At 42.8% G+C, this 23,683-nt stretch overlaps 1 protein-coding gene across 1 annotated transcript; it reads left to right on the top strand.

Moving 5' to 3' along the window:
- The first annotated feature begins 7,773 nt into the window (after positions 1-7,773).
- On the top strand, positions 7,774-22,617 carry LOC138977485 (lysophospholipase D GDPD1-like). The gene is made up of 10 exons (XM_070350342.1): positions 7,774-7,975; positions 12,669-12,711; positions 14,373-14,508; positions 15,547-15,592; positions 16,296-16,414; positions 17,506-17,595; positions 20,121-20,254; positions 20,783-20,845; positions 21,687-21,738; positions 22,477-22,617. Exons 1-10 carry the CDS (start codon positions 7,828-7,830, stop codon positions 22,606-22,608), a joined length of 963 nt encoding a protein of 320 aa, XP_070206443.1. The 5' UTR covers positions 7,774-7,827; the 3' UTR covers positions 22,609-22,617.
- The last annotated feature ends 1,066 nt before the right edge of the window (positions 22,618-23,683 follow it).

The raw sequence follows: 23,683 nt of genomic DNA, 5'->3' as shown, positions 1-23,683 counted from the left end.
TATTTCGAGGGCCGAACTGAGCTTAAAGATTTCGTTTAACAAAACTTCAAATTCAGTCAGCTTTTAATAAGCATTAATATACTTTTGGTCGTTAAATAAAATATGTATCGCTTTTTATATAACTGCCTAAAATCGGCAACAAAGTCCGTGCAAAGTACATAATACGATTCCTTTCAGCAAGTTTCCATTGCAGGTTGGTATATATACCATAACTACAAACTGTGCATTAAAAGTTTGTAAGTGTATATACATGTATAGTGCAAGCTTGCTTGTATTTGCGGATCATGCGTTGGTTAAGACAACTTAAGTCTACTTTTGTTTTTACTCGAATTGTATGGTTTTCTGTGTTTACTAGAATCTTTTGACTCTGGCCTCTGTATTAATATTGTGTGTGGGTGTGTGTGTGTTTTTTATAATAGCGCATTACATTAATTATCACTCACCTTTTGCCCTTGTTCGCTCCTTTCTTTTGGGGAAGCAGCTACTAAATCCAATGTGCAAATAATATCGTTCTCTCCGACCACATGAATTACACAAATCGAAAAGCCACAACAAAATCAAAACGCTTGCACCATTGTCAACATCCGTCCATGTGACACCCGAGAATGACCCCATTTTGCTTTTATACCGCTCAACAAAAAAGTGACGTAAAAATAGTTGGGCCACTTATACTAGATTTCGTACTGCTCTTCGACTTGTAGTAAAACCGTGGCGTAAAGCCTGTGTAATACTTTTGTCCTTCGTGTATGTTATTACAGTGTGAAGGGTCCGAGCTTGTAAGAGGGGAGACCTCTCACCCCTCTCATCCGGTCAGTCTCTCTTGTTGACCTCTCTTGGTTCACCCTTCCCCCCAACCCCAAGTCTTTATCCTGGCCCTTCGTACAGACGTGACACACACACACACTGGCCTGTTAGTACGTTCTCTCTTTCCCTCTCTCTCTCCCTCCCTCTCTCTCCCTCCCTCTCTCTCTCCCTCCCACTCTCTCTCTCTCTCTTTTTGCCTCTCTCTCTCTCTTTGCCTCTCTCTCTACGCCTGTGTGCCTCTCTCTCTCTCTCTCTCTCTTTCTTTGCCTCTCTCTCTTTGCCTCTCTCTCTCTCTTTGCCTCTCTCTCTCTCTCTTTTTGCCTCTCTCTCTCTACGCCTGTATGCCTCTCTCTCTCTTTGCCTCTCTCTCTCTACGCCTGTATGCCTCTCTCTCTCTCTTTGCCTCTCTCTCTTTGCCTCTCTCTCTTTGCCTCTCTCTCTTCGCCTCTCTCTCTTTGCCTCTCTCTTTTTGCCTCTCTCTGTCTCTCTTTGCCTCTCTCTCTTTTTTTGCCTCTCTCTCTCTCTTTTGCCTCTCTCTCTTTGCCTCTCTCTCTCTACGCCTGTGTGCCTCTCTCTCTCTCTCAGTCTCTCGCTTAATCCCTCTGTCTCTCTCTCGCTCTGTATGTCTGTCTCTCTCCCTCATTCTCTCTGTCTGTCTGTTTCTATCTCTTTCTGTCTCACTTTGTTTATGTCTGCCTGCCTGTCTGTCTCTCTCTCTCTCTCTCTCTCTCTCTCTCTCTCTCTCTCTCTCTCTCTCTCTCTGGTCATTTATGAAACAACACAATATTCTACTATGATTATGTTGTAGTATGGGCGCATACCCTTCAGAAGGGGCTCTGGCCTAAAACTGAATAAACTTTCGTATTCGTATTCGTATTCTCTCTCTCTCTCTCTCTCTCTCTCTCTCTCTCTCTCTCTCTCTCTCTCTCTCTCTCTCTCTCTCTCTCTCTCAGTCTCTCTCTCCCCCTCTCTCCCTCTCTCTCTCTCTCCGGCTCCCCCCCTCTCTCTCTCTCTCTCTTCTCCGTCCTACTTAGTTGTTGTACGCTGCTTCCCACTTTGTTTCTCAAGTTGGGTCGTCCCTCCCCCTCCCCCCCCACCCCACCCCCCCCCCCACCCCTCTCTCTTTCTCTCCCACCCCCCACCCCCCCACCCACCCCTCTCTCTCTCTCACTCTCTCTCTCTCCGTCGGACTTATTTTTTCAAAAATAAAGAAGAAAAGAAGACAAAACGTGATAAACAAAGCCTTACGGGAGCTCCCTTTCCTCCGGACACTATCCACTGATCTCTCGAACTATTTCCGACGACCCCCTGTCTTTGTTTTCAACATGTTCCTATATTGACTTAACCTCATTTGGATCAACTTCGTGCCGCGTGCGGCTAGAGCCAATGGCAGAGAAGATAACATCGAGAGAGAGCCAGGCACGCATTGGAGCATTGGAGCAAAGGCGCGAAATAACTTTGTTGCGGCTTATTCGTCTTGTGGTCCAGACGAGGTAAATCAGATGTAACTGTTAGCAACAGCAAGGTCAGGAAGTCAAGCGACGGATGGCGACAAAGGCGATGTTCGCTTTGCTGTTGACAACCAGGCCTTAGGCGAAATGTTGCAAAAGAATAAGACTGCGTTTTTACATTTAGTCAAGTTTTGACTAAATGTTTTAACATAGACGGGGAATTGAGATGAGGGTTGTGGTGTATGTGTGTGCGTGTGTATGTGTGTGTGTGTATAGAGCGATTCAGAGAAACTACTGGACCGATCTTCATGAAACTTTACATAAGAGTTCCTGGGCATGATATCCCCAGACGAATTTTTCATGTTTTTGATAAATGTCTTTGATGGTGTCATATCCGGCTTTTTGTAAAAGTTGAGGCAGCACTGTCACGCTCTCATTTTTCAACCAAATAGGTTGAAATTTTGGTCAAATAATCTTCGATGAAGCCCGGACTTTGGTATTGCATTTCAGCTTGGAGGCTTAAACATTAATTAATCAGTTTGCTCATTAAAGTTGTCATTAACATCGATGTTTCGCAAACAGATTTAAAATTGTATGCATTGTATTCCCCATCTTCTCCTACATTCAAAAATATATAGATATGTCATGTTAACTCTAAAAATATGCTAATAGGTTCAGTTAGTACCACGGACGCGTGCTTCGCGGAGCGTGACCCGTCTCGGATTTCGGTATGGTTAGCCGAGACTATCTGGATGTAGTCTCGGCGATGATTGGTTTGTGGTGTTGGTCTTGACTAAATGTTTTTTTATCCTACATACGTGAAAGAGACACTCGTGAGATAATAATCGTTCAAATCACACGTGTGTATATCATGTAAATGAGGTCATGTCAAGCAAGTCTGGCAGGGACCTGTTTTTCCACTGCTTATGATGCCAAAGTCACCGAGACAAACGTCATTATAGAAAATAAAATTGCGCTCGCCAATTACTCTCGATGAATTTTTAGAACTAACACGTCACGCCACACTTTCAGAGTGACGTTTCTGTACTTTGAGGTAATATATTGCACGAGGCTTTAGAAGAGATCGAGGTTCCAAAACAAGCGTCTTCAAGTTAGCTGCATCGACTGCAAGACATTTTCAGTAAAATACACGTAAGTACAGTATGTAGGATAAACAGAATACTACATGGATTGCTGTGTCGTACCAGATTTACACTCGTTGCTTTTTCAAATAGTGAACAGCTCGCTTTCGCTCGCAGTTCAATATTTAAAAAAAAAAAACCTCGGATAGCTTCAGATAGGTCCCATGTCCTAGCCCACCTCTATGAACTCCTTCCCTCTGGCCGTAGACTTCGCACGCACAAAGCTAGGACACTCAGGCTGCAAAACAGCTTCATCCCCAAATCCATCACCCTTAGCAACATGTAAACACATCCACATACCCGACTCAGCCCCTCTTCTGCCAGTGCAATCAGTAGTAATGTACATGTATGTATTGGTTTTATGTACAACCGTGTATGTCCTGCGATATATTGTATGTTATGATATTTTGCAATGATGTTTAGCCATAGTTCGTTATACGCGTAGGTGTGCAAGAATATGTAAGCGCAGTGCTTTAAAGATGTCCATGTTATATAGTGCTATATGTTTTATGTAAAATCAATGTCTTGTTTGTATTATTGTTATGTACCACCCCTGAATTTCTCTATGAGATAATAAAGTATTCTTATTCTTCTTATTCTTATTCTTATTCTCTATATATCGCTTCACGCGACTTGTTAAAGTGATACAGTCAAAGCATTCCCTTTCCACGAGACAGGCCCACTGTTACAGCCGTGCTACGTACATGTATCGGTGTAAACTGATAAAGATTCAGTCTCGAAAAGCCGCCTCAGTTGTAGACCTTTGGATTCTATCACTGGCTTTTTTGTTTTGTGAACGAAATAGAGAAGTGGACACCACAGTAAGGGAGGTTCGACGCTGCCAGGTTTTTCTTCAAGTTTCAAAACTCATTGACAAACTTGACGGTAGTCCCGTTTAATTCTAAGCAATCGACTGAATGGCGTGTGCTGATTTCCAGAGCTCAAAAGGTCGTTTCCGGTAGCCGTTGACCATCACGTCATGCGAACGACGTCGCTGTGGGGATTGTCTTCAGGTTTTGACCCCTCAAGTGAGAGTCACTTTTGACACTGATATCACTGAGGAAGATAAGGAGGCCAGTCATCGACCAAAGATGAAAAGCATAAAGTGATGAAACTCGCTTGGTGTTTGAATTGTTTTGCATAGCTTTCTCTTAACGGTACAGTAAGCCTCCCGTAAACCATCACAGATACTGTTAGGCTCTTACACACAGTACAAACACCCTTTCATTTAAACACTCACCGCTTGAGAACATCCTAGGTGCCCTCCGTAAAGAGCGAGCAGTTTTCAAAGAATTTATTTTTGCGTGGTTTATCTTACCCCTGTGATCCAGTTTCCCTTTTTCACAATGTTGTCGTCAGTTTGTAATTCGCTGTGAGCTTATCTGCAATACCACGTTATTAATTATGTACCTCTGACTATGCACGAAACAAACGGCTGTGGTTCACAAGAACTCTAGCGATGGCTTTTGACTGTTCAGAGGAACTGGCGATATGCATAAACCGTCGTCTGCTACGAGAACCACGACCTTTCGTGACCCTGCTTCCGGGCTTTTCTTTTTTCAAACTTTTAAAACTTCAAATTGTACTGATCTTGTCTTGATGAAAAAAGAATTCTTTTATGATTTAAGAATGTTTGTGTAACAAGCTGTCAATTTATTATTTAGATTTTAAAAGTTAGGTCTAGCGCCAAAACGCACCACGGTCCGATTGTGTGAGGAGACAATCGACAAAATTAATTCTTTGAATATTGCTCGCTCTTTACGGAGGGCACCTAGGATGTTCCCGTTCGGTGAGCCTTCAAATGGAAGGGTGTTTGTACTGTGTGTAAAAGCCTGACAGTATCTGTGATGGTTTACGGGAGGCTTACTGTGCCTTTAAATGGAGAGTTTACCTGAGTAGTTATGGGACAAAATATAAGACATACTATAATTGATTGTCCATACAATTAAATAATGGATAGAAAAGTGTGGTTTGTCTGCTCTTAAACAACCTATCATGAAAACAACCAAAACATAATAAATAAAAATATCCAAAGTACTCAAGACTGGCACGTATGCCTAAACACACACACACACACACACACACACACACACGCACACACACTCTCTCTCTCACACACACACACACACACACACACACACACACACACACTCTCTCTCTCTTTCGCACTCTCTCTCTCTCTCTCTCTCTCTCTCTCTCTCTCACACACACACACACACACACGCACACACTCTCTCTCTCTCTCTCTATCTTTCTCTATCTCTCTCTCTCTCTCTCTCTCTCTCTCTCTTTCTCTCTCTCTCTCTCTTCGTGCACCCACATGCACACAATAAAACCCAAAAAACATGAGCGGTAAAACTGACATTCTGTAATATCCCACAACAACAAAAAACACAAATAAAAGGGTTTTCGGACATGACGTTCGACAAGATCAAGGAGCTCAGTACAGTAGATCTAGCCCTTGCTGTGTGACATTCTCTGGAGAGAAAACAAGTCGCGTAAGGCGAAAATACAACATTTAGTCAAGCTGTCGATCCGCGAACTCACAAAATGAAACTGAACGCAATGCAATTTTTCAGCAAGACCGTATTCTCGTAGCATCGTCAGTCCACCGCTCGTGGCAAAGGCAGTGAAATTGACAAGAAGAGCGGGGTAGTAGTTGCGCTGAGAAGGATAGCACGCTTTTCTGTACCTCTCTTCGTTTTAACTTTCTGAGCGTGTTTTTAATCCAAAAATATCATATCTATATGTTTTTGGAATCAGGAACCGACAAGGAATAAGATGAAAGTGTTTTTAAATTGATTTCGAAAATTTAATTTTGATCATAATTTTTATATTTTTAATTTTCAGAGCTTGTTTTTAATCCAAATATAACATATTTATATGTTTTTGGAATCAGAGAATGATGAAGAATAAGATGAACGTAAATTTGGATCGTTTTATAAGAAACATGATTTTTTTTACAATTTTCAGATTTTTAATGACCAAAGTCATTAATTAATTTTTAAGCCACCAAGCTGAAATGCAATACTGAAGTCCGGCCTTCGTCGAAGATTGCTTGGCCAAATTTTCAATCAATTTGATTGAAAAATGAGGGTGTGACAGTGCTGCCTCAACTTTTACAAAAAGCCGGATATGTCGTCATTAAAGGTATTTTTCGAAAAAAAAAATCGTCCGGGGATATCATTCCCAGGAACTCTCATGTAAAATTTCATAAAGATCGGTCCAGTAGTTTGGTCTGAATCGCTCTACACACACACACGCATGCACAGACACACACACACACACAGACACACACACACACACACACGCATGCACAGACACACACACACACACACACACACACACACGCGTACACACACACATACACCACGACCCTCGTCTCGATTCCCCCTCTATGTTAAAACATTTAGTCAAAACTTGACTAAATGTAAAAATCGTGGTCTCTGAAACAAGCAAGAGCATGCTGATGCTGGTCTGGAACCATATGCAATCTATTCACAAACAGGGTCACCCAGAAACAAATCTGGCGTTTTCTTCCTGCGGCGTGCCAATATTGACAAGTGATATGACCTGCATCTACTCAACACACACAAAAACCAAAAAAGGCATCAGTCATCACGGGTTGTGACTTTTGACCAGCCACTGTTTTGGAAGGCTACAAAGATCATTGCCAACATGCTCGCAGGAAGGGCCTTTAAATCAATGTTGGTGCGGCTTGGAGCATTTTACATGCAGATCAGTTTTCTTTGCTGCATTGGTCGTTTAATGGAAGGCAGTGGAACCCAAGAAGTCGGCCTTGAACTCTACTGTTGGCAGATTTTGTTGAAAGACAATTGCCACCATTAACGACGTACACCCGGCAGAATAAACTGATGTTGCCTAAACAATTTCATAGAGGCTTGAAGAGAAGACGCAGACGACAGCACCCTACAACTGCATAGTGGTTGCAGTACATGGACCAGATAGACATTGTACAGCGTTCCAGGGTTTTAGTTCGCTTTACCACTTTAACTTTTTGGGGAAAACCCGGTGTAACACGAGAAAATTACTCCCACGAGATTTTTACTCCGGAGTAAACATTTCGTACGAAAAAGTTACTCCCTTTACGAAAAAAGCACTCCCCCATTGCACGAGAAAATTACTCCCCAGGACAGGTGAGTTCCGAGTAAACATTACGTTCAAAAATGTTACTCCCCTGACGAATAAATAACGAATAAATTACTTCACCCCAACACGAGCAATTTAACTTCCCACCCACCCACCCAACTGTTGCTTTTGCATGGGCGACAATAGATGCACTACCGTGCTCGGATTTCTGTTAGAATTACTTCCCTTTTGCACAGCCATGATTTTCTTTTTATCGATCTGAAAGCGGCACCAGACGACAGCATCGTTCGGCAAATTCCGCTGATTTCCGAAGCAACCAGATGGAGATTGGCTTGATCGTCGCGATGGTGGTGCTCGCAATTTTCGTGGGATATGTGCTGTCCTCTTTTATCCTCCTGAGGTTCCCACAGCTGCTGCACAAGAGAAAGAAGCTTGCGTTTCACCCCAAACACATCAGTCACAGAGGCGGTGAGTTATGGGGCCGGGTTGAATGACAGTCAGCATGACTTTGCCGTTGCGATTCGTTCGAGATTATTTCAACTCTTTTGGTCAGAGTTCGGACATGTCGTGCGCACTGCTCGTAGATGTGTTTCTTTTCTTGCGCTGATGAATTTCAGAGGAACGGTAACTAAGGATTAACTCAGGGGTGTTAACTGTTATACAAATAGGGGTGTTGTTCACCTCGGGCCTTGGAAACCCTGTGTTCGTGTATCTCTGCTTACATGGGTACACAGTAGAATTTAGAAACAATAAAAATGAATAACAGAAACACACAGTATACACTCACATAAGCACTTGTAACTTAAAAAAAAGCTCGATCCCAGTCACTGTCAGTGTTACATAAATAACCATGTGATTGTCATATATATATGCAACAAAAGCAACCATACATGTATGGATTGTGCAACTATGCATGCAAAAAATCATTAACAATAACACGGACAGTCTGAAGTATGTTAAATTTTGATCAACCAATCAATCAATATGAGGCTTATATCACGCGTATTCCGTGGGTACAGTTCTAAGCGCAGGGATTTTTTATTTTAAAAAAATGTTTGTACCGGCCCCCGTAGCGCAGTGGTTAGCGCATCGGGCTGCGGGCCGGGAGGTCGTGGGTTCGAATCCCATCAGGGTCATGTGGGTTTTTCGGGCTACGGTCGGCTCCTACCCAGAGTGGAAGTGCTATGGTTCCTATGGGAAGGCTGGAATCACACAGCCGAGTGTCATTCACTTAACGAATGCGACTTTGAGGGTGCTCAGGTTCTGTTTACCTGACCAACACCGCAGGTGCAGCAGTTCTCGAGCCTGGTTGACACCAGGATATATTATGACAGTAAGCGTAGAGTGCTGCCCTGTCACGTAGTCTCAAACCAAATTGGAAATCCATAGCATCATCATTATAATCATCCTCATCTCATTAATCATCCAAAATTATAAAATGTCCTTGCTCTTGTGGCCCTTCATGCCCGGAGCTCTCATGGTGACCTTGGTCTCATTGTTCCTGTTCCATCCTTCCCTGAATAGTACTTCTGCTGTCAGTCTTCAACGTGTGACGTTCTGGGGGGTCGACGGAGGGACGTGGTGGCGGTCTGCTCTCTGGAGGGGACGCTCACTTAGTCTGGCTCCGCGACTTAGCAGTCAATGTCGTTAGTAGGGGGCATAGTAGGTAGTGGGCTGAGTCCGTTAGCTCGGGACAGACCCACTACTGAACACCGTCGAAGTGACTCAGCAGAAGTGCAGTGTCAACTTCCGAGGGTAGCCTACCGCAGCGACCCGACATCCCTCCCTGGAGCGTCTGTAAAATCGACAGGTCTGGCAGCGGAACAAAATTCAGATGTGGATGGAGCAGCGAATGCAGGGACGGGGCGGCGTGAGAGAATACCGGAACAAGGAACAGGTGTAAGGACCACACAAAAAACAACAACAAAAAAAATTTGTATGCAATTTATATCGCGCACATATTCAAGGCGCAGGGATTTATTTATGCCGTGTGAGATGGAATTTTTTTACACAATACATCACGCATTCACATCGGCCAGCAGATCGCAGCCATTTCGGCGCATATCCTACTTTTCACGGCCTATTATTCCAAGTCACACGGGTATTTTGGTGGACATTTTTATCTATGCCTATACAATTTTGCCAGGAAAGACCCTTTTGTCAATCGTGGGATCTTTAACGTGCACACCCCAATGTAGTGTACACGAAGGGACCTCGGTTTTTCGTCTCATCCGATCAGTGATCAGTATTCTTGGTCCAGATCATATACATGTCAAGTCCTACTACTTCAGTTCAGTTTAAAGATTATGTGAAGGCGTCATGCAGCTATGCTGATTGGGTCTGATTTGACCAGTTCTATAATATAAGTAAATGGGCGTCTCTTGATAGGCGAGGGCGCACTTAATTTTTCTCCACTTAACGAGAAAGATCGACTTCTGTCAGCGCGCTGGCACTTATCAAGTTTGCATCTGGAACAGCTAGTACTGCACGGTAATATGATCCCAATAACAATGTTCCTGGAGCAACTTAAAATTTATATAGATCTGCATTTTGTGAATTACGCAAGCTGTCACTTCCCTCAACCAGTTTTAACCGCTTTAAGTAACAGCAGTGCTGAAAAAACATGAGCTGCTGTGCAAGATGAATTCTGCATTCCCCATTTCATATGTGATAATTATATAATAAACGTCACTCGCTGGGGGGTCGCCCATTACCAGCAAAAGTAGAAGTGGTTGAATTGTAGACTGCATCAGCTACAATAATAGCTTAGGATGAAGCTCAGTCTGTTAATCTTAATGTCCTGGGCTTGTGAGAAATATTTGCCTGAAGTCAATTTTGAGGGTCGAGTTAGTGTATCTACCTTTAATCTTATGGCCATATTTCATGTGTGTGTGTTCATGCACACACTTAAATCCAATCAGGGTTATTTATTGTTGGTTTCATCAAGATTGCCTGTGACACTGAGTCTGACACATCAGTACAGTAGAACCCATCTTTTAAGGCCTTCCTATTAAACATTTATATTAAAGACTCTCCTAAGACCACACAAAAACAAATAGTCTGTTTACGGTATCCCGACCGACCCTAATTTTTTCGCACGACCCTAGACCTTTCTGGGTGGATTTGGGGGGAAAAAAAAGAAGAAAAAAATTAAAATAACTTAAAAATATGTTTTTTTGGGGGAAAAAATAAAAAATCCTGACCTATTTTTTTTGCTTATGTTACCGTAAACAGACTATTTGTTTTGCCTATGTTACCGTAAACAGACTATTTTTTGTTGTTGGCCTAACCATAGACCATTTATCCTATTTGGTCTATGGCCAAACCCACTTTAATGACCCTGCTCTCGCATAGTTACGACACGAGTGGTTTTTTATATGCAGGGGCGGATCAGTTGCTTTGTAAGGGGGGGGGCACTTTGAATCCAAAGTGAATGTGATGGGCGCGAAGCGCCCGAATTTGCTAGGGGGGTCCGGGGGCATGCCCCCCCCGGAAATTTTTTTGCCCAAAGAAGCAAAATGGTGCCATCTGGTGCCATTTGAACTTAGAAATGGTCATAGAATCAGCATAGAAAAATCTCTTTTTTCTTCTTCTTCTTTTTTTTTTTTCGGGGGGGGGGGGGCACGTGCCCCCTGTGCCCCCCCCCCCCCCTCGTCCGCCCCTGATATGGCTTGTATTTCAGTCAAGACCCAGCGGTTGAATATCAAGGGACTCACGAGCCTCTGGCTCAAAAATTGTGCCTCCCAAGAGCTGCTTGGATAACGGAATGATAATAACTGTGAACGGAAGCGATGCAGACGATTTCAGTCGACCAATGAAAATAATCATCGAATATCCGCACGGTTATTAACCAATGATCGCATCGGACTACTATCTCCTCGGACATACGACGATCATCATTCGCACGGGATCTAAGTGGTATGCCGTTGACAGACACGTTTGGTCGCACAAAATACGGTTTAAAAACATGCAGAGGACAGGCAGCTAAATATAAAAGGTACAGATGTAGTTAGAACATTCATTTATCACGGCATTTGTAAAGTTACAAAGAATCTTGACATTGGCAATTATTTTTTGCATAATTTTTTTCTGAAGTTAGTGGAGCACGACTCGAAGCTGAGTGACATACCTTGTATGGGTGGCCGAGTGATAAACGCACTTGCCTCGGAAGCGAGAGGTTGCGAGTTCGACCCTGGGTCAGGGTGTTAGCAATTTTCTCCCCCCTTTCCTAACCTAGGTGGTGGGTTCAAGTGCTAGTCTTTCGGATGAGACGAAAAACTGAGGTCCCTTCGTGTACACTACATTGGGATGTGCACGTTAAAGATCCCACGATTGACAAAAGGGTCTTTCCTGGCAATTGTATAGGCATAGATAAAAATGTCCACCAAATACCCGTGTGACTTGGAATAAAGGCCGTTAAATGTGAATGCTTGCCCTAATAGGCTTGAGGTTTGCTGGCCGATGTGAATGCGTGATATAGTGTGTAAAAAATTCCATCTCACACGGCAGAAATTAATATTGTAAAGCGCATTGAGCATAATTATATATGATTATGCGCTGTAGCAAATGTCCATTATTATTATTATTATTAGTCTTTCTATGTAAGTAGTGGTCCAGTGAACGATACCTTCCGCCTGTGGTTGAACACACAGAGAGACACGAACCCACACAGACACCGACCCGTACGCAAACACACACACACGCTCGTGCACGCGAGTGAATTGCTTAGGTTGGATGTCAAATTAAAAAGGTCTGAAACAATTTATTTGATTTTGAGCGTACATCATGTGTTTCATTTGTTAACTTTGCAGAATTTTTATGACAGCCCCTCACACACACCCCCTTCCCCCCATGGAGGAAAGCATTGGAAGTGATGTGCAAGCAATGAAACTATGCTTGTTTACAGAAAATAATATCCTTAGTCGAATTAGAAGATACACATAGCCCAGTCCAGTGGAGGCCCACGAGAAGCTGTGGGGGTCGGCAACGTCGCTGCGGCGGACTGCAGACTTCGCCGTAAAGATCCAATAAGAAAATTTAACATGGCTGCAGGGAACACAGAAGAAGAAGAAGAAGAAGAATTAGAAGATTAATCAACAAATCATATAGACATCCATATATGTGTGTTACAACTATAGATCTCCTTTCTTTCTTTTTTCAGGAGCTGCTGAGCACTTAGAAAATACCATGACTGCATTTCGACAGTGAGTGAAAAACATGTTCTTTTGTTTTTTAGATGCCCTCACTTGACATTGTCAACAACCTGTCTCATTATTGCCATTAGAGGTGCACAGTTTGTGTTTGGAGTGTCGTCTGTCATATGAGCGTTGATGCGTTGAGCTGTCGTTATGCGCCATACATGGCCCAGCTCATCCGGCTTCAGCGTGTTTTTATATCGGAGTGGTCCTTCTCCTAGACTGGTGGCTTTACAGGGCTGTCGAGTCCAGTCTACCCGGCTATTTGGCCATAGCTGGCTGGTTTGTTTATCTGAGGTGACCTTCCCCAGGGCTAGAACTTAAGATGCGGCTCTTGATCGCATGATGCTCCCGTCATTGGAGACCTGGGGTATTTCTTGAGTGTAACAGTGTCACCTGTTACCCCGCCCCATCCTGTTGGAAGCACCGCCAGTTGGTCCGCGACTGCTTATTCGTCCTGGCAAGCCTGGCTTATTTCGCAGCTAACCTCCATATCTGAAGGCCATCACACTATCCGCCACCTGTGAACGCGCCTGGTTGGGGGTGGTCGCCCCTACTGTCCCAGGGGGTTTGGAGTAATGCATGGAACATATCACACAGCAGGAACACCCAAACTGTGCAAAATTAAGTGTTTAGAAGACATCGGCCTCCTAATCGGAAGGTCGTGAGTTCGAATTCCGGCCTCAGCCGCCTGGTGGGTTAAGGGTGGAGATATTTTCGATCTCCCAGGTCAACATGTGCAGACCTGCTAGTGCCTTATCTCCCTGCGAGTGTACACGCAAGACCAAGTGCGCACGGAAAAGATCCTGTAATCCATGTCAGAGTTGAGTGGGTTATAGAAACACAAAAACACCCAGCATGCTTCCCCCAAAATCGGCGTATGCTGCCTGAATGGCGGGGTAAAAACGGTCATACACGTAAAAACCCACTCATGCAAAAACATGAGTGAACGTGGGAGTTTCAGCCCATGAACGAAGAAGAAGAAGAAGAGTGTTTAGAAAGTTGAATTATTCCAAGTCCAGGGCTGTGTTACTGTAGTTTAATACCGACAACTATTTTTAAGCTGGGGAGGGGGGGGAGGGGTGGGGTGTCTTAAAAGGGCGGTTCAACTACTGTCATTTCATTCTGGAGAAAAGTGTATTTGCTAATAGTATGTGTCGTAAGAAGGGGGTTCCACTGCAGTATTTTTGGGTCTGGAGAAACCTGTATCTGGTAATGGTATGTCCAGGGCGGGGATGTAGCTCAGTCGGTAGCGCGCTGGATTTGTATCCAGTTGGCCGCTGTCAGCGTGAGTTCGTCCCCACGTTCGGCGAGAGATTTATTTCTCAGAGTCAACTTTGTGTGCAGACTCTCCTCGGTGTCCGAACACCCCCCGTGTGTACACGCAAGCACAAGACCAAGTACGCACGAAAAAGATCCTGTAATCCATGTCAGAGTTCGGTGGGTTATAGAAACACGAAAATACCCAGCATGCTTCCTCCGAAAACGGCGTATGGCTGCCTAAATGGCGGGGTAAAAAACGGTCATACACGTAAAATTCCACTCGTGCAAAAAAACCACGAGTGTACGTGGGAGTTTCAGCCCACGAACGCAGAAGAAGAAGTAATGGTATGTACTGATAAAGCAAAGAATGTAAACACCTCTGATTCAAACTTTGTTTTGTTTTTCAGTGCAGTGAGTCTTGGGACACAGATGTTGGAGCTGGACTGCCATCTGACAAAGGACTGCCAGGTGGTGGTTTCACACGACATCACGCTTAAGCGAACCTGTGGCGAGGATGTTGCCATCGCTGACACAGACTATGATGTATGTCTTGATGCTCTAACTGATATCTGTGTTGTAATGGGTCTGACCCAAGACGACCCAACCCGGTCCCTAGCCCACAGCCGGCAGCCAGCTGTCTACATCCCCCCCCCCCCCCCCCCCCCCCCCCGCATTTTTATTTTTTATTTTCATACAAAGCCGGGTTTTCCCGTGTAACAATTGCCCCTAATGGCTTTGCCGTGAGGGCGTAAAACTTTCATTTTCTCTCGCCATTTGTAAACTGTCATTACAGTGGTTAACACTGGAACCTGTCAACAGCAACAACCAAAAGTGGTCCCTATTGACAGGTTGTTGTCATGGAAGGGTGAATTTTACAGTGGAACCTCCCCCCCCCCCCTTTTTAAGACCCCCAAATTTAAGACTTCTTCTCTTTTAAGACCTAACTTTTCAGATTTTCTGTTCCTAAAGACTTGTAAATTGACCTCCAGTTTGATACCCTCTCCTGTAGAAGACCTGATTTTCTCAGATTTTTGGACGGCTTAAAAGGGTGTTCCACTGAATGGGAAAGGACCTTGTCGTGATTTCTCTGGGGTGGTAGTGATGGGCAGGTAATCCTTTTCAAGAGGTTGTCACCCGGGTAGGTTTGACTTTGCCCTGTGATGTGATGGCCTCCTGATGAGAGTGACCCTTATTTTATTTTATCTTGGTTTACGGTACCATTATTATACGGGCTCGTGGAATAAACTTCCATCTTGATTGACAAAAAGCCATGTTTGGATCACAGATCCAATTAACGTATATTGGCTGTATATATGACTTGACAAATTGGCACAATTTATCAAAGGCTTATTTATTATTATAAGAGATAGGTCTTATTAAAATTATTTCAGGTAAGGTTTTCATGAATAAGTTCTTTCAGATTACAGAACCTTGTTCACAGAAATGCGAATTAATGTTTTGCAGAATGAACAGATCAAAGAAGAGTCAGTTTTGATTTAATCTTGCAATGAGCTTGAAGCCTATATGTTTTCATGCGGAAGAAATTCGCCGGAATTTTCACTTTCTTTTTCTTGCTTTCAGCAACTACCAGAGTTGAAGCCGTGCCTGGGCCTAGATTTCAACAGTTGTAAGTCATTGAAGCCACAAGAATATTATTATTATGAATTAGTTTCTTAAAAGCCATATCAGTGGCCACGACATGAGCTGCTCATGTGAAAAAGTGCAGTTGTCTCCCTTGCATCGTCTGATTTTCTTTTTACGTAATTTTGTTTTGTTTATTGAACTTATTTGCTTTTTAATTTTTTTTATTTTTACTTGTTTTGAAGTGATCTAAAGAATACTGGCAGCTAAAGAATTTTAGACCATGTCATCTAGCGTGGTCCGTTAACTGTATCCAAATACACAAATACATGTTTTGAAATAACTATGTCGGGTTTGTTTCCAAGACTAGGGCAAGTTTTACCACATGACATTATAGGCAACTTTCTAGCGAGCCGCGTGTCAATTTTTATTTATGAAAGATGAGTTTCTCTTTGAAACATTTGGGCAAATTTTGCTACGTGACATAGAAAAATTACTAGCGAGCCGTGTGTTGAGATATTTGCGGAAATGTATTATACTTTTTGATTTATTTCACTCCCCCAAAAGCGGCATTAGCTGTCTTAATGGCAGGGTTAAACCGGTCATACACGTTAAAGAACACTCGTGCAAAAACATGAGTGAACGTGGGAGTTTCAGCCCATGAACGAAAAAGAAGATTTATGTCATGAAGCTTGTACTCAACTTTTCTTCCAAGACTTGATCACTGTTATTTTTCGTTTCTCCTTAAGATCACCAAGTGACTGGGGACGACAGGCGGATTCCCCTGCTGAAGGACGTCTTTGAGGAGTTTCCGAGCATGCCTATCAACGTTGATCTCAAAGTAGACAACGATAGACTCAGAACAGAGGTCTGTATTCTAAATTGTGAATGCACATTTTTGTGTGTTTTATGTTTCTTCTTGATGAGCAAAGATTGTGTCAAAAAAGATTAACTGATAGGTCTGACTATGTATTAATTACCTCTATTTGGACTACATTGACTCACATTTTAAAAATAAATTAAACGCGCTCATATGCAGTCAACACACTTGCCAGAAACCGGCAAGCAACAGTAACGGCCACGGCTTTGAAAACTTGAATCGGGTAGAGTATAGTGGATTAGTAGCAAGATTTTGGACAGGAGCAGAGTAATCGTAAAATTCCGGTATGAGGCACTGTGTGATGCATATCGCTACCAGAAAAATCCTGTATCCATCCAGAAAGAGTTTGTTTCCTGTATCTTCAGATTAAAGGTGGTAAAATACAGGAATTAAAAAATTCCTACGAGGTAGGAAAAACACCCCCGTCAAAGGGAAATAACCTTCTTAGTTGGTGGCAGTGACTGAGTGAGAATGGTTATTTCCCTTTGACCATGAAGATGTCCCTCTATAAGTCCTTGTATAATCTTAATCCACCAATAACTCCCTAACCGTGTGTTTGACTGGTCCCAATTTTTGTAAGGACCGTCTCAGGAATGTATAGAACCTGTTCACCAAGTTTGGTGACGATTGGTCCGTTCATTCTTGAGATCTATATGCGAACACAAACAAACAAACAAACAAACAAACACATCGAGCGAAACCTATACACACCCCTATACCGGGGGTGTAATAACCAGTGAGCACTTTTGCTTAAATAAGCCATAAGTTAATGCTGTGGATGTTTTTGATGATGATGGAGGTGAGGGTTATGCTTTCAATACTAAATCCTTTTAAGTGAAGCAGGAATTGGGAGAGGGGGGGGGGGGGGGGGGGTGTGGGAGAGCAGGGGAAGGAGGGGCAGGGGAAAAAAACAGAAGGAAGAACATGTTTTTATGAGTCTTTTTTTTAATGTTACTTCACACGTATAATTTTTATAATTTTGCCCTTGCCGTGTCAATTTGTTTCTGTTATTTTGCCTACCCTTTAGTTTGTTTTAAAAAGTTGTTGAAATGCCTGACAGTTGCACCATAACTTTGCAGGTGAACCAATTGGTACAGGAGTACAACAGGGAGCATCTAACAGCGTGGGGCAACACCAGTGCAACAGTTGTTGAAAAACTCTATAAGACAGTAAGTACAGCAGCTATAGGGGGGCCCGGGTAGCTCATGTGGTAGAGCACTGGACTTGTGATCGAAAGGTCGCTGGTTCGAATCCGGGCCGGGACGGACACAGGTCAACCTTATGTGCAGACCCAGAGACGGTATCCATCTCCCACCCCCGTGTCACCACAGTGGCACGTAAAAGACCTTGGTCATTCTGCCATAAGTGCAGATGGCTGATACCACCTAAACACGCATACACTTGTGTATCTCATCTAAAGTCGGGTTAAAACCCAGGAACATGCCACTACTGGCTTTGCCGTGAGGGCGTAAAACTTGAATTTCTCTCAGCTATAGCCTGTCCTTAATTGGAGGAAGTCGACTTTGCGTGGCTCACTTCGCGAAGGTTCTGGAACAAAAATTCGTCCCTCAAGTGAACTCATTTCGCGAAGGGTCTGGAACAAAAATTCGTCCCTCAAGTGAACTCATTTCGCGAAGGGTCTGGAACAAAAATTCGTCCCTCAAGTGAACTCATTTCGCGAAGGGTCTGGGACGAAAATTCGTCCCTCAAGTGAACTCATTTCACGAAGGGTCTGGAACGAAAATTCGTCCCTCAAGTGAACTTGTTCGCGAAGGTTCTGGAACAAAAATTCGTCCCTCAAGTGAACTCATTTCGGGAAGGGTCTGGAACGAAAATTCGTCCCTCAAGTGAACTCATTTCGGGAAGGGTCTGGAACGAAAATTCGTCCCTCAAGTGAACTCATTTCGGGAAGGGTCTGGAACGAAAATTCGTCCCTCAAGTGAACTCACTTCGCGAAGGGTCTGGAACAAAAATTCGTCCCTCAAGTGAACTCATTTCGCGAAGGGTCTGGGACGAAAATTCGTCCCTCAAGTGAACTCATTTCACGAAGGGTCTGGAACGAAAATTCGTCCCTCAAGTGAACTTGTTCGCGAAGGTTCTGGAACAAAAATTCGTCCCTCAAGTGAACTCATTTCGCGAAGGTTCTGGAATGAAAATTCGTCCCTCAAGTGAACTCATTTCGCGAAGGTTCTGGAATGAAAATTCGTCCCTCAAGTGAACTCATTTCGCGAAGGGTCTGGAACGAAAATTCATCCCTCAAGTGAACTCATTTCGCGAAGTCCAAGGGAATGCACTCTGCTCTTTCGAGTGGAATTTCTACATCCATCTTGAATCAAAAAGACCTATTCTGACAAAAAGAACAACTTCGTCGCAGAGCTACGGCGTAGCTTCGCATGTCAAAACTTGCGAAGCGAAGTAGGGTACAAAGTACTTCGCCGTAACTGCGGGGTTTTGGTATTTAGACTTTGCGAAGCTTCACCAAGTCGACTTCGTGCTCAATTAAGGACGGGCTTATGGCCAAGTCTTTGTTAAAGATATCTTCCTTGGTGTGTAAACTATTTGTAAAGCCACTGTCAAGACTTTTACAAGGCATTCTTCAAGTCAGACATATGCATTCAAAAAGATACAGCTTGCCTGCTTCCAGTGCTGAGTGCACATCTAAAACCCCATCTTATTTCACGGTATTTTTTTTAGTCTTCATTGTCTTAAATGCAATCTGTTTGGTAGGTGGGAAAAAGATGACAAAAGAAGAGAAGGAAGGTGTAATTATAACCATTTGCCCTCTGTGACACGGGAAGTAACTGTCACTTTCAAACTTGTAAAATCGTGGCTGAGTAACCACTGCCATTTTCCGAAATTATAAATGCTCAAACCTTGCAGGAAGCTGATAGAAATAGAAACAGAGTTGCGTCTTGGGTGGCATTATTTGTGTTTAGTGGGTGTTTCAGGGGGTTCTGGGGTCTGCATGTGGGTGACATGTGGGGAGCCTTGAAAGTCCCAAAAATGGTGCACTAGCCTTTGGATTCTGAAAATTTACTAGCCAGAGAGCAAACTTTACTAGCCAAACCAACAATTTGTTTCAGCAACTTTACTCGCATTTGGCGAGTAGATGAACATTTCTACTCGAGTGAAATACTCGCCACTTTCAGGCCTGTGGGGCGCTCTGGGGGGCATGGGGTTAACTGTAACTCTGATATATCTATATTTCGCCTCTTTGTCTTTACGTTTTAATGAGAATCTTAAACGAAATGAGCCCGGCCGGGTCATACCTAAGACTTTAAAATTGGCAATCTAGTGGCTGCTCCGCCTGGCGTCTGGCATTATGGGGTTAGTGCTGGGACTGGTTGGTCCGGTGTCAGAATAATGTGACTGGGTGAGACATGAAGCCTGTGCTGCGACTTCTGTCTTGTGTGTGGCGCACGTTATATGTCAAAGCAGCACCGCCCTGATATGGCCCTTCGTGGTCGGCTGGGCGTTAAGCAAACGAACAAACAAACTTGTTCAGGCATAACAGAATAGAGGTGTGCCATCATGAAACATTGTGTAGTCTTGCATGGTCTCTAATATGGTTCCAAAAAAAAAAGAGGCAAAATTTGATCTATTGTGACAAAGCAGAATTTGTTTCTCCCATTTGACCGTAAAGTGTGTTTTATGCCGAGGTTGACAACCATGTACCCTGTTCTTTTTTTTGCAGAATCCAACCATACCCTTGATATTTTCTAAGCGGCGGGTAGCAGTGCTGATCCTCCTGTTTTACTCAGGGTTGCTTCCCTTTGTCCCCATCAAGGAATCTCTTCTCGAGGTCCTCATGCCATGCATAATATTGGAGTGAGTCTTTCGCAGTTTTCATTCTGCATGTGTCAGTGTTGTCTGTTGTTTCGTGGCTTTTCATTCTGCATGTGTCAGTGTTGTCTGTTGTTTCGTGGCTTTTCATTCTGCATGTGTCAGTGTTGTCTGTTGTTTCGTGGCTTTTCCTGTGGTTAGTTTTGCACGTGTTTATTGCAAGCCAGAATTTTGTCGGAAGATAAATTCCAGATAGTTTCTTTTTCAACACTAAGTGTGAGAAAAATACACCTGGTATTCTAATACATTTGTAAACCAAACCAGCGATTAACATCCCGCTTTTTACAAAGTAACTCCTCAAACAAAATAGCAAATGTTCAGTTTCATGTCCTAATTTGATTTTGTGAAAAGTACCTGAACAGTTAAAATAAATGTTCAGAAACAGCTTTGACATATTTGTTTCGTTCATTGATTGGTGTTGTTTTTTCCCCATTTCTCCTGAGTTAAGGAAGGGTTGTATGTAGAAACCCTGGCTGATTTTCAAAGGATAATTTGTTGATCATTTTGTTGCAGCAAGAGAAATTTCAAGCGAGAGCTTTCCAAGGTGCAGACCGTTTTCTTCAAGGTCATGGACATGTAAGTAAATAAACATATTTACGGTGATTGAGGTGTAGATTGTTCAGACCTGTGCACTAGCTGACTACTGGCACACCTTTCAGCATCTGTGCTAAATAAAAAAAATAAAAGAAAGGTAGTTTGTTGGAGAGGATGAAAGTCGCTTGTTCATTTCAATGCTTGTTATTCTCTCAGGTGCCAGGAGAAAAGGTTCCGTACAACTCTCGCTTACTCTATTACACATGCCGTATGCATTAAGAGCGATTACTTCCCTTTGGTTATTTGATACGTTTGTTATTGACAAAACAATACATTCACAAATATATCGACCCAACGGTCTTTACAGTGCACAGACAAACGATGAGTAACGAGAACTAATTAGCTTGATCCAATGTGTCAGCCACTTGTTGGGAAAGTCCCAAGAATTATTTCATCATTTTGCATCTGCTAAGTTTTCTAACAAAAATTGCTAATGCAGTTTCTCAATAAGTTATGAGATGGGAGAATTTTTAAAAAGGAATTGTACGCTGTTAGGAAAACAAATTCTTGCTTGAATATTACGTTGTGTTTTTTGTGTTTGTAATTGTTTTGTTTTTTGTGTGCTTTATAATTGTTGCGACTTAACCGGAAAAAGAGAATAACATGAATCTGAGCTGTTATATAAATACATGTAACATTCATTACTACAGCAAGCTCAAGGAAATTTTTTTTTTTCTTTTTGTGCCAAGCACATCATTGTGGGGCTTTTAATCAGTAACGTGCATCCGTCTACAATGTATCATCATTCATTCTTCAACTTGTATATTAAATATGTAACAAGGACATTTATGTTGTACGTATCATTGTTGCTTCTTTGTGGTAGATTGCTCATGAGACCCTCGCTGATACGACATTTGGAAAAGCGAGGAATACAGGTTGGTGAGAATTTGCAAACCAGCTAATCCTCTGTGTGTGTGTGTGTGTGTGTGTGTGTGTGTGTGTGTGTGTGTGTGTGTGTGTGAGTGAGTGTGTGTGTGTGTGTGTGTGTGTGTGTGTGTGTGTGAGTGTGTGTGTGTGTGTGTGTGTGTGTGTGTGTGTGTGTGTGTGTGTGCGTGCGTGCGTGTGTGTGTGCTGTGCACTGCATTTAGTAGTCATTAGGCAAAAAAAAAAAATAGGTGTGGTTACGGTAACATAGCCAAAAAAAATAGGGTAGGTAGGTAGGCAATCACTTTTTTTTTTTTAAACTTTTTTTTCTAATGTGTACAAATTAAACCTACTTGACAGGGAAATAAGTGTGCGACACGGGCGCTTTCGCTTTCATTGCGTTTTTTGCACTCGGTTTTTTTTTTTTTTTTTGACAAATGTAATAAAAAGTTATAGGATCGGCCCCTAAAAATAGGGTAGGTCGGGTTACCGTAACCACACCTATTTTTTTAGGCCTTACTTTATTGTTGATGATAAAGTCTTATCTAAGCAGTCTGTACCGAAGTAATAACTGCATCAAACAAAAACTGAAATCATAATTAATTACATCACAGTTTTATGACTACCTCCATTTAAGATCAGATTTTCTCTGAATGTTGGTATTCCTAAATGAGACGTTCCATGGTGCCTTACAATGTTGACCGACTTCTTAGAAGTAAAGCTTCATCGATTGCCTTGTGTGTCAACAGACGTACCTATGGGTTCTGAACAGCGAGGAAGAATTCGAGCGAGCGTTCAAGATTGGGGCGACGGGTGTCATGACAGATTTCCCCACCATGCTCAAAGACTTCCTGGACCGCACACAGCCCGGCTGGAGATAATGGTGATTGGACGGGGGAGGGGTGAGGGGGTGGGTGGGGTACACAGACATTGGCAGAAATGATCTCCCCTTTCTCTGCACAGTCATCACACATTTGACTGTCATGAGAAACTGAGGGTCTGTTTTGTGCTATGTATTTTATTTAATTTGTCAAAGTGTGTGTAGAATTCAGCTGGGCAGATTCTACACATTTTTGCACGGAATGTTTATCGGGGCCGGTATACAAAAAAATCGAGGTAAGAGAATTAAGTCTTGGATCGGCTTATCCCGGACTAAAGTCTCTGAACTTGACTCGTGTATACCAGCCTCGTTCCTCTGCACAGTTGTCTTAATTTTGACTTGTTTTTGAGTGTCAGTTATTTGCAGTGTGTTTTATTTATTTTCTGAAACTTGAAAGTGTGTATAAGAGTTCTGTGTGTGGTTTATAGAGTTTTCTGGAACATTCAGAGGTGAGAAGTCAGCTATTTAGTCATTTTAACAAAATGTGTGATTGTATAGCGATTAATCTTGAATGGCCTCCGCAGACAACTATCAGAATTGAGGACCAGACTGAGAAACTTAGTTTCTGCTTTTTCTTTATTGATTTGCCAAGTGTGTGTGATTGGAGACAGTCAGAGACATTGGCTTCCTGTGTATCTACACTTGTTAGAAGTTAGGCAGTTTGGGGGTCTGTTTTATGCTGCAATTTATTTGTCAAAATGTGTTTTGAATTTAGCTAGGGAGAGGAAAACAGATATTGGTTAGAGTGAGTTCATCCTTTGTGTGCAGCTGTTAGTTTGAACAGGACCAATCAGTCGGGAACGTCGAGTTTGCTATGTATTTGTTAATACATGTATTGTCAAAGTGGGTGCTTGGTTTGGAGAAAAGAGATACCGGCAGAAATGATTGCTCAGTTTCTCCTAGCAGCTGTTCAAAGTTGGACCAATGATATGGGAGCCTAGATAATGTTATCCATTTATTTTGTCAAAGTGTGTTTGTGTGAGTAAAAATGTGAAAAAAACTTTGGCAGGATTTTTTGTTTAATTTTCCCTGCAACATTGTGAGAACTTTGGACTTTTCAAGGAGGTAGAGAGTTG

Source organism: Littorina saxatilis, linkage group LG9 (assembly GCF_037325665.1).
Source record: "Littorina saxatilis isolate snail1 linkage group LG9, US_GU_Lsax_2.0, whole genome shotgun sequence".
Classification (NCBI taxonomy): domain Eukaryota; kingdom Metazoa; phylum Mollusca; class Gastropoda; order Littorinimorpha; family Littorinidae; genus Littorina; species Littorina saxatilis.
The sequence above is the reverse complement of the archived record's forward strand: the minus strand, read 5'-3'. Positions and strand labels throughout refer to the sequence as shown.

Coding starts and splice junctions, on each gene's coding strand:
- LOC138977485 (XM_070350342.1), top strand. CDS start 7,828: ATGGAGATTGGCTTGATCGTCGCGATGGTGGTGCTCGCAATTTTCGTG. Junction 16,415..17,505: donor ACGATAGACTCAGAACAGAG/GTCTGTATTCTA, acceptor ATAACTTTGCAG/GTGAACCAATTGGTACAGGA. Junction 20,846..21,686: donor TTCTTCAAGGTCATGGACAT/GTAAGTAAATAA, acceptor TCTTTGTGGTAG/ATTGCTCATGAGACCCTCGC.